Below are 10,856 nucleotides of genomic sequence, written 5' to 3' on the forward strand. Positions count from 1 at the left end.
CACCGCGTCTAGTTTTTTTTTTTTTCTTAATAGGGGGAGGGACAACAGGGGCTCATGTAGCCCACACTGGCCTCAAATTATGTAGTCCAGGCTAGCTGCAAACTTGAAGCAATCCTCCTGCCTCTGCCTCCCACATGTTGGCATATGCCATGATGTCCAACCCTTTATCTGCCTAAGGGAATGATTCCTTTGGCTGTGCTCATCCCACGTGGAGAACACTGAGTATGACAGTAACACCACTCTCCTTAAGGTGCTAGGACGGAAGCTAGGCCTTGAGCAAGCCACATGTGGGATTTACCATGGGCACACCCCTCATGCCAGCCACATTTTCTTGGAAACAAAGACCTTGATCCAACCCTCTGAAGTCACTGGCTGGGGCAGGCAGTCTGCAGAGCCCACTGGCCTGTGGTCACTCACCGAGTGGCCATCTTCCCTAGCCCACAGCCCCATTTGCTATGTGGAGGGCAGGGTAAGCTTAACCCACAGGTCATGGGGACATCTCCACCCAGGCCTGGGAAGGCAGCCAGGTCTCCAGTGGAGGTCAGATCAGAGGCAGCACTGAAGGAGGCAGGGTGAGTGGTTTATTTCTGGCAGAGGGTGCAGGGTGTAGGGGCTGAGGACACTGGGCATTGCTAGAACTCCACCTTGCAGGCAGGGAATGCCTCGTCCTGCATGGACACCACACTGTTGCTGCCCAGTACTGTGAGGCCCAGTGCCTGGTGACGGCCGTGTGTCTCCTCGTACCACCTGTGCATCACTGCCGAGTCAAAGGTGGGGATCAGAGTGACCTGAGGGATGGAATGGGTGATTGATGCAGCCTGGCTCCCACCCAACGGCCATGCTGCCCTCCCTCACGGTGCCTACCTGCAGCTGAATAATGCTCCTCCCTGGTAATATCCTCCCACAGCTCCCAAAGGACCCTTGCTTTTTGAGACACAGTCATGCTATGTAAGCCAGACTGACCTAGAACTCACCAGCTTTCTGTCTCTGCCTCTCATATGCTAGGTTGATAGGACTGTGCCATCATCTCTGGCCCCACAAAACCTTTCTATACTCCAGCTGAACCCTGGGCCCTGCAGCACCCTCTGCTCCCCACACCGCCACCCCATGTTTTTGCCCCACTATACATTTCTGGAGTGCTCCTTGGAGGTGGACAATGCAGTGGACGGGTAGCCCCTGTAGTCCAGAGGTCTGAACTCCTATACAGACTGCAAGTGGCTTTGGGAACTGCACCCCACAGGGCTCATGTCTCAGCTACACGAATTCCACTCAGCCAACTATTCCCCCAGGATCCTCCTCCTAAGTCAGAAGGGGCTGGAGGCCAGGGACCAAGTCACCCTGCCTGTTCCCGAAGGGCCCTCAGAACTGAGAGAGGAGGAGCTAGACAAGAGCAAAACCCACAGAGATATTAGCTGGAGCTGTCTCTCCCTCCTTCCCTCAGAAGCTATGTCCCCAAGTGTCCTTATGGTCCCCACACACACCTGCAGGTCAAGGTCCCACTGTTGCTTGCTGGCCAGCAGCGCGTCCAGCACACCACGCAGACCCTCTTCCTGGCGCTGACCCTGTCCACTGATGACATAGCAGAGTGCACGCACCCGCCGAAAGAACTCCTGGTCCAGCTGGCCCGCAGCAGCGCCGGGCAGGTAGGCCAGGTCCAGGTAGACTGGGGAGCCTGCTGCAGTGGGCAGTGTGGGGCGGCTGCTGGTGGGCACTGTGGGGAAGAGATGGTAGGGAAGTCACAGTCCCGGGGGGCGGGGGAAGAGGGAGAGGGAAGACCACACTGTATGACAATCAGACCATCAGACCAGACAGAGCAGAGTCCTCCCTGGTAGGGCTCTACTGTCACCTTGTCCTGACTGCAGCTGATGCCTGAGCAAGGCCTTGAGCAGCCAGTGCTGGCTGACCTTAGACAGTGCAGTTTGGTCACTCCCCAATTCTGAGGCTCATGAAGCCCAGGCCACTCAGGACTGTCCACAAGTGTCTAGGACACCAGGATCTTGCTGAAGACCAGCCAATGGGTAACAGAGTGACAAGGAAGCAGGGTGGTTGTAGGAAACATAAGTGTGTGTGGGGGGACCCAAGAAAGGGTCTCCACAGCTGATCCCAGCAAAGCCTCAACAAAGCTGTAGGTAGGTGCAGGCTCTTACGGGCATGTTAGTGTGTGTGTGCGTGGGGGGGTGGGTGCTGCTGGCAAGGGATCCCAAGTGAGGCAAGTGGTGTCCCCTACTGGTGATGGTGAGATTGTCAAATGGCACTAGGGTCAGTAGAAGACCATGGGGGCTGTGGCAGAGCAGGGCCAGCAATCGGTGGCCACCGTGGGCTTTGATAAAGCTTTATTGGTGTGCCTGCTGAGCTGCTTTTGAGCTGATGGATTAGCTGGGGACTGTGGGGCCCGTCTACCTGTGGCTGGCCTTGGCAGAGGCTGGGTGCCCCAGAGGTGAGGGGAGGGTGGAAGTTCCTTTATGGGGTAGGATTGGTGGGAGGTGGCACCACTGGGTCCCCTCAGGTAGACTGAGCAGCTAGGTCATACTCGAGTAAGCCAGGGCCACCAATCTATCTTATCACTTACCCTCAAGGGCACCCACCACTGTTACCTCTTCTGCCGTGAGGTCTTCCTCAGTCCAACCCAAAGCTGGCTCATGCTTGAACCCCCAAACAGTGGCTAAATAAAGCATGCTAACTCCAGGTAAGGCCTCAAGGACTGTCATAGCAGGCAACAGCTGAGGCCAGGGAATGAGTGCCTGAGACAAAAGCAGCAGGAGCCTGAGGGACCAAGACAAACACCCTTGGTCAAAAGGGATCTGACGGCCCACAGCCTCTCAAGGTTTGTGTGGCACAGGGAAATTTAAAGATACTTCCCCTTGGTAGGGAGCTGACTCCATGAACCCCCCCACCCCCCGCCCCTGGGACTCTAGGTCATAGGGTTACCCTTAGAATCTACATGTGAAAAACCTGGCATGGTGGCACATTCCTATCATTACAGCACGTGACAGACTGAGGCAGGAAGATAGCTATGAGTTCTAGGCCAGGCTGGAGTAGAGTTAAACTGCCTCAAATACAACATGGGGCTGGAGAGATGGCTCAGTAGTTAAAGGCATTTTCTTGTAGAGGCAGATGGTCTGGGTTTGATACCCCAGGATCCATGTAAAGTCAGATGCACAAGGTGGCACATGCTTCTGGAGTTCATTTGCCATGGCAGGAGGCCCAAGGACACCCATACACTCTCAAATAAATATATAAAATATTTAGCGGATGTAGTGGTGTGTGCCTTTAATCCAGCACTCGGGAGGCAGTAGGAGGATTGCTTTCAGTTCCAGGCCACCTTCAGACTACATAGTGAAATCCAGGTCAGCCTGGGCTAGAGCAAGACCCTACCTGGAAAAAACAACAAACAAAAAATCCTTATAAGTCAAAATAAACCCTTCCTTTTCTTAGGTTGTTTCTGGTAGTCAGGGTATTTGTTCAGAGTGTGTGTGTGTGTGTGTGAAAACAACAAACAAAAAATCCTTAGAAGTCAAAATAAACCCTTCCTTTTCTTAGATTGTTTCTGGTAGTCAGGGTATTTGTTCAGAAAGAGATAGATAGATAGATAGAGAGGGGCAGAGAGAGAGAGAGAGAGAGAGAGAGAGAGAGGGAGAGAGAGTGTGTGTGTGTGTGTGTGTGCAGCTAACACACCTCCTTCCCGGCCCCAGATGATGCGAGGGGCAGGGATGGGTGCAGGATGGTGGAGCCTGAGGTGCCCTGGCTCTCTGCTTCCTTGTTCTTTTCTGATTTTCCCACCAAGTCCTCAATATAACCTAGGCTAACCTCCAACCAGTAATCCTCCTGCCTCAGCTTCCTGAGGCCCCCCTGGCCAACTCACTTTCCCTTGGCTGGGTGTCCCCAACTTTGCCCTACTCTCCCAGATGAAAGCTACATGTTGAGTCTGTAATGAGCCACTAGGGTGTGGTCATGTGCTGCCACTAGACATGAACATGATCAAGGCCTACAGCCTACCATGGAAGTACGCCCCTGGTTACCTGCAGGATTCCCCAGCAACAAAGTCCACTGTCTATGCAGTCACTGTGCATCCTCCTGTCTCTCTGGATAATTGACAGCCCTATCAGGATTTAAACTCCACACTTGTTATACGAGAGAGGTTGATGGACTGGCAGTGGTCACACAAAGGGGTTGGGAATGAGCTTGGGGTACTCACCTGCTGGGCCTCTCATGGCTGCAGTCGTCTTGGGGACAGAAGACTTTCTGGAGAGTGGCGTCCGGCCTCCTTTGTCACACGGTTCACTGCGCGCACTGAGTGGCCGACTGCCCCGGTCCCCACTGCCAAGTGCCTTGGTCTTGGCTGTGGCTGCTGCAGTGGCTCTGGGGGCCGCCCCCGAGGCAGAGCTGGGGCGTGTTAGTGGCTTCCGTTGGCGGCTTTGGTTCTCAGCCTGCCTAGACGACTTGGGTGGCAGCATCTCTGGGTCCACCATGCAGATACCAGGTGGGTCGGGCAGTGGCGGGGGAACCCGGAGGGGCTCTGGTGGTGGGTCGCGGCCTGCAAAGCCCTCAGTGTCGTCATCAGAGTCGGGGGCAGCTGGCAGAGGGTCAGAGTCGGAAAGTGTAGGCAGGGACTCGCTCACTGATGTGGGTGGCGTCTCCTCAGGTCCTGGGCGCTCCTGCGACCGCGCGCTGCTATCAGAGCTGCCAGGGGACACGGGTGCGAGGGCTGGTGCCACAGGAACCTTCCGGTGCTCAAACTCACAGGGCGACACGAGGCACAGGTCCACATCGTGCGGCGAGGCAGAGCGGCGAGTGCGTGGGCGCAGGGGAAGGCTGAGGCCTGCGTCTCCTGCGGCTGAGGATGGCAGCACCTGCTCGAAGGACACGGACAGCGACTCGTCCACCTCAGTGGAGTGTGGCGACCCCAGCTCAGCGGGCAGGGACGGCGTGGTAAGCGTGGGTGTGGTGGCTGTGGGGGATGGGTCCAGGGCAGGCTCGGTGCACAGTGGGCTCAGTGACAAGGGACCACTGGCAGAAGCGGGGCTGCATCGGTTTTCAGTGGGAGATGGCGATGGTGGATGCGAGTCTGGGGGCACAGGCAGCTGCAGCTCGGGCGGTGCCACCTCCTTAGGCTCCATGTTGCTTGCACATGTGGCCCTGGGCTGTGGCTCAAGGGACTTGTGAGTTGCTGAAGGACTGGCAGGGTCAGGAGTGGCACGCGGCCCATTTTGCACAGGTGCAGACACAGTGCGGGGCTTGGGGACAGCTGCCCTGCTCTGGCTGGGGACGGTGGTCCGGCGTGTGTCCCGGGGCGCTGAGCGGGAGAGGCCAGGCTTTGTGTCCTTCCTGCCCTCCCGAGCGGGAGCAGGTCTAACGGGATCCTTGCGGGCAGAGGGACGCTCAGGACCAGGCCGGGTAGGTTCCCTGTCGGGCTCCCTGCGCGCACTGTCCCGCGAGGAGGCCACACTGTCCTGGCTGTCGGTGCGCGGTGGGGCGCCCACCTCTCGCGCGGTGACCACTGGCCGGCGCAGACAGGGCAGGTGCTGCAGGCGACGCAGGCCTTCCAGCAGGCGCGCGGGCGGTGTGCGGCCCGGGAAGAGCACACGCACCACCTTGTCTGCCGGAGCCGCGGGCCGCCACACGAGCAGCGCGCAGGCCGAGTCGGTGTCCGGGCCCGGGTCGGCGGGAGGGTGCAGCACGTATAGCTCGAGGCGGCCGACGCCCAGCTTCTCGAAGAGCACGGTGGGCCGCGCAGGCCCCGGGCCGCGGCTGAGCGGCAGTGGCGCGATGCCCAGGCTCCGCAGAAGGCCGCGCGCGGCCACCGCCTCGTCCTCTCCGCGCAGTAGGCGGGTGGAGGCGGCAGCGCGCGCGTTCAGGAAGACAACGCCGAGAGCAGGCGACAGCAGCCGGCGCAGCCGCTCCTCGCGGGGCCCAGAGCCTGCCGCCGCCTCGGTGCGCTCGGCCAGCTTGCGGCGCAGCAGGCTGTTGAGGCCCGGCAGGCTGTCGGCACCCGCGTGCGTCACGAGCACGGCATCCACGCGGTCCAGGTGCCGCACCAGCTTCCAGAAGCTCGACTTGGGGTTCGAGCCGCCGTTCACCAGCACTGTGAAGCCGTTCACCGCGAAGAAGGCCGCGTCCCCCAGGCCGCCAGGGAAGACGTAGCAGCAGGGCCGGGCCAAGCGGAGAAAGCCGCCCGAGGCCGGGGGCTCCAACAGCTCAAAGGGCGAGGGCGGCTCCAGGGACTCGGCCACGTACTCCAAGAACTCGCGCAGCCCCTCCGAGGCCGGCTGCTGCACGCGTGGGTTCAGGTTCAGCCGCAGGCGCAGCCCCGGTGCACTGGAGGCCAGCCGTGCCCAGTCCCCGAAGGTCGGGCAGGTAATGGTGAGCGTGGACGGCTCTGCAGGCGGCGTACAAGCCAGGGCGTCTTGGATCTGTGGAGGAAAGTGCCACACATGGCATCCCCCAGACAAGAGAGCCCAGAGGTATCCTGAACGCGCTGTCTCCCCTCCCTCAGCATTCCAGTTTCCTTCCCTTATTACAATGGCTCTTTTGCCCACCCAGAGGGAAGGCTCCAGAAAGATCTCTATTTGGCTGCATTGTAGCAGGGGGCCTGCAGTGGTGTGGGAGAGGAAGGCTCACCTCTTTATCTCCCAGGACCTGTAGGAAGTGGTGAGGTGAGAAGCCCCCTGTCTGAAGCAGCAGCTCCCCAGTCTCCTCCAGGCAGGGCCCGGCCAGCACCAGCAGCTTGTGAGGGGCTGGGTCCAGCAGCAGGTTCCGCAGCTGCAGAGGAGGTACAGTTTCGCTGGGTGGCCATGGAACAACAGACCATCTCTATGGCTATCTGCCCACCCCAGACCACGCTGAGAAACTAAGAGGTCCAGGTCTGCGCTGGCCCTCCAGCCCAAGATCCCCCAAGGAGAAAAGAACTTTTTTTTTTTTTTGAGACAATTTCCTTATGACCTTGAACTCCTGAGGCTCCTGCTTCAGCCTCACAAAAGTGCTGGGATGACAGGTGTGCACTACTACACCGGCACAAAAGGGGCAAAGGAATCAATGTATAAAGGGGGTCTGAGGCTGGGTGCCCTCTCCTGTTCATCTCTCAACATGCAGGGTGGAGGCTCTAACTGCTACAGCCAGAAATCTAAGTAGACTTAGCCAAGCCCTGGGGCGAGGCTAGCATAGATGCTAGTTTCTCCTTGGCCTCCCAGATTCAGTCTTCCTGCCCTTGCCAAGGAAGGAGGAGGCTGGGGGTTGGAGAGGATTCTGGGTAGCATGAGGATGGACAGGCCCCAACAGAGGCACCTACCTCATCACACAGGGACCTGTCTGAGGGGTTGAGGAGGACCAGCGTCTCCAGGTTCTCTCCACGGTGATGCAAGCTCCGCTGGCCTGTGAGGATTGGTAACTCTGGGTCGGGCTTTCCTGGAGTTCTGTCCTGCCACCCTTTGGGAACCTCAGGTACCACAAACCCACCCACCCTATGAGCACCCAGTAGAGATGGAGGTCAAGATGGGGGAGAACAAAAGACCTCAACATGCCTGGCCTGGCAGGAACAAGGAGCCAGTGATACTGGGCCTGTCTACAGTTATGCCCCACAGGAGCCCACCACCTCCATGTTACAGACAAAAAGCCAGTAGGGGCACAGGCACAGACAGAAACCTTCCAGCAACAGGTGCAGGCTGGCGGCCCATTACCACAGACATAGGCACTCCAGGCTTCCAGAAGGTTAGTGGCTAACCACCAGGTCACACAGCACTTCCAGCAACTTCTCTGCCCCACAGAGTCTGGAAGCCATGATGACCCCACAGGGACAATGAAACAGACACTTCCTTCCCTCCTGCAGCAGTTGGTGTTGGCTCAATCAGCCAGCCAGGCGGTGAGCTACAGGCCATACCCAAATGTGGCCAACAGCTGCTCTGTTAACATCAGGATCTCCAGGGATCCTTGTCCTGAGGGGTTTCTGATCTCTGATTCCCATCTGCGAGTGTGCCTCCCATATGGCCCTGTGTGGGGCTCACAGCTGACACTCCCTGCATCTGCCTGCTAAGCCTCTTGCCTCTCCACGACATGCAGAAGGTTCCCTAGAGTGTCCCCATACCCGTCTGTAAACTGGAAAAGGAATCTAGTACTTGGCTTGTGATTGCTGAGGTGGAGGGCAGCCCTGCTGGGTCAGGGCTGGTCTGGGTAGCCCCCATCCCATGCCTGGCACACAGCTGCCCCTTGATAACCACACAACCAGAGAGTGAGCAGGAGAGAGCAGGTGGGCTGGGACCAAAGCTCACCTTTCACAATACTGGAGAAGGTAGCAGAGTGGCGGGACACGAAGGCCTTGAGCTGTTCATCCAGGCTACAGACTCTGGGGTCCACCTCCCAGGAACGCAGGCCTGGAGGTGCAGGAGGTAGACTGAGTACTAGCTACCATGTGAACCAGTATGTGGTGCAGGCAGGAAGGGCCACCCTACTTGGCCCTGCACCTGCCCTTGGTCTAACCAGAGTCCCATGCCACAGAACTTCACATTCTAGATGCCGTGGTGGCTGAGTCAGGGGACCCAGGACTAGCCTCAGCATTTTACAGACTGGGAGAGCTGTATGAAGGCCTCCATCTCCTCGATGGCCACTTGGCCACATCCCTCCCCACCAGGCCTGTTCTGCTTTCTTTTTTATTTGTTTTGTGACAGGGTCTCATACTAGCTCAGACTGGCCTGCAACTCTCAGTGAAATTCCAGCCTCTGCCTCGCAAGTGCTGGGATAAAAAGCATGTGTCTCCATGCCCAGTTTTCTTGTCCTTTTCTCTAACTACTCCCACTTCATTAAAGTCCTTCCCCTGCCTTATCCCCTGTACCACTGCCAGTGCTACCTCCACACCCTTCAGATGCTAAGACAGACACCAGCTGTCCTCTGAGCTCCTGTACCCTGAGGGCTCTCCTGAGACCATGTGAGCTCATGTGTTCCATTCTTACATTCCCAGGGAATGCAGAGAGGGCAGAGCAGACTGTCATCCCGGCAGTGCGCCTGTGCCTAGAGCCTGGCTCACCATGTTCAGGGTGCATGGCTTTCTGTTTCTTTTTCTTTTTACCTGTGTGTGGTGTGCATGCTTGTGCTCCTCTGGGGGGATTCCACATGTGTGCACATGCATATGGAGACCAGAGGTCAACATCAAATGTCTTCCTCAGCCACTTTCCACCTTATTATTATTACTTTCCTTTTTTCGAGGTAGGGTTTCATTCTAGCTCAGGCTAACCTGGAATTCACTATGTAGTCTCAGGGTGACCTCGAATTCACTGCGACCCTCCTACCTAGTGCTGGAATTAAAGGCGTGCGCCACCACGACTGGCTGTACCTTAGTTTTTGAGACAGGGTCTCTTATTGAATCTGCAGCTCACCCATTGGGCTAGTCTAAGTGGTCAGTAAGACCCGGGGGCTTCCCTTGTCTCCACCCCCTTGGCACTGGGATCACAGGCCCTCACCCTCAAACTTGGGATCCTCATGCTAGTGCAGTAAGCACTTTCCCCATTGAGCCTTCTACTCCGACCTCTTCCCGCCCCCCCCCCCAAACAGTCTCAAGTAGCCCAGGCTGACCTGGAATTCACTATGTAGCTGAGAATGACTATGAATTCCTGATCATCCTGTGATGACAAGCCTGCTCCATCACACTCAGGTTGGCTTGCAGTCCCCATTTACAGGCCCATCCCTTGCACCAGCACCATCGGAGGGGAGACGGGTGCACCAGCCTTCCACCGTGCCAAGCAGCGGCAGGTGCACCTCTGAGTCACCCCGTTAAGTGCCAGATCTCCCCCGGCAGGCCGCGCCCTCCCACGCCCCAATTAGCAGCGGGAGACGGAGGCCCGAAGCGCTGCGCCGCCGCAGGACCTCTAGGTTGGAGCCCTCGCCCGCACCCTGCGGCCTGGGTCTCGGTTGCCTCGGCCTCCACCCAGGGGCCGCTTCCTCCGCGGCCGCGCCCCGCCCCGCCCTGCCCGGAACGCCGCGACCCCGGAACCCCTGGCTCCAGACAGCAGCTCCCGCCCGGACCCCCGGCCGCGCCACCCCAAGTGTGGAACGCCGCCCCCCGGAACCCGTCTCCCCGCACCCCACCCGGGGCCCCACGCCCGCGGCACCCCATCGCATCCCTGACTCCGCTCTCCAGGCCCCGCGTCCCCGGCCCGCTGACCTCGCTCGAGCTCCTCCAGGACGTAGGCCAGCAGCCCCGGGCAGCTACACTCGCCGCCCACCACTAGCAGCAGCAGCGAACTCGGGGCCTCGGACGCCGCCATCGCCGCCGCCATCTTCGCGCCGCCCTGACGCCCCGAGCGCCCCGCCCCTGCTGGCCACGCCCCTTAAAGGAAAGCACCGGAAAGGCCCAAGACCCCTCCCGGAAGCGCCCCCCTCCTCTGAACTCTGGAAGCCCCCTCCAGGCCCTCGGATGGCCTGCGAAAGTTGAAGATGGCGGGGAGTTAAATAGAGAAGCTGCCTCCCAGGTCTCCACGTTGGATTGTTCCTCCCAGAGCATCATTCATTCATTCATTCATTCGCCCACGCAGTACCAGGGGGCTGATTCATGGTTGCTGTATCTTTTCTGGACACTTCTTGAAAAACCATGTTATAGCCGGATGTAGTAGCACACGCCTTTAATCCCAGCAGAGGATAGGGAGGCAGAGGTAGAAGGACTGCCGTGAGTTCGAGGCTACCTTGACACTGCTTAGTAAATTCCTGGTCAGCCTGGGCTAGAGTGAAACCCTACCTCAATTCCCCCCCACCAAAAAAAAAAAAAAAAAAACCATGCCCAAGCCAACCCAGTTGTTTCCCCTCAGGAGTCAGCATCCTGTCTCTGGAAGCACATATAGCCAGCGAGAGGCAGGTGTGGTGGTATACACCTGTCG

General features: G+C 58.5%; 1 protein-coding gene across 1 annotated transcript; it reads right to left on the reverse strand.

Moving 5' to 3' along the window:
* Nucleotides 1-559: 559 nt before the first annotated feature.
* Map1s (microtubule associated protein 1S) lies at nt 560-10,278 on the reverse strand. The gene is made up of 7 exons (XM_012950535.2): nt 10,148-10,278; nt 8,262-8,363; nt 7,286-7,368; nt 6,619-6,759; nt 4,196-6,410; nt 1,482-1,711; nt 560-788 (listed from the first exon to the last, which is right to left on the reverse strand). The coding sequence occupies exons 1-7, from the start codon at nt 10,260-10,262 to the stop codon at nt 633-635; spliced, it is 3,042 nt and encodes a 1,013-aa protein (XP_012805989.2). The 5' UTR covers nt 10,263-10,278; the 3' UTR covers nt 560-632.
* Between the last annotated feature and the right edge of the window lie 578 nt (nt 10,279-10,856).

Source organism: Jaculus jaculus, chromosome 1 (genome assembly GCF_020740685.1).
Source record: "Jaculus jaculus isolate mJacJac1 chromosome 1, mJacJac1.mat.Y.cur, whole genome shotgun sequence".
NCBI lineage: Eukaryota > Metazoa > Chordata > Mammalia > Rodentia > Dipodidae > Jaculus > Jaculus jaculus.

Coding starts and splice junctions, on each gene's coding strand:
- Map1s (XM_012950535.2), bottom strand. CDS start 10,262: ATGGCGGCGGCGATGGCGGCGTCCGAGGCCCCGAGTTCGCTGCTGCTG. Junction 6,760..7,285: donor ACAGGTCCCTGTGTGATGAG/GTAGGTGCCTCT, acceptor CCTCCTCTGCAG/CTGCGGAACCTGCTGCTGGA. Junction 789..1,481: donor AGTGGGACCTTGACCTGCAG/GTGTGTGTGGGG, acceptor TCCATCCCTCAG/GTCACTCTGATCCCCACCTT.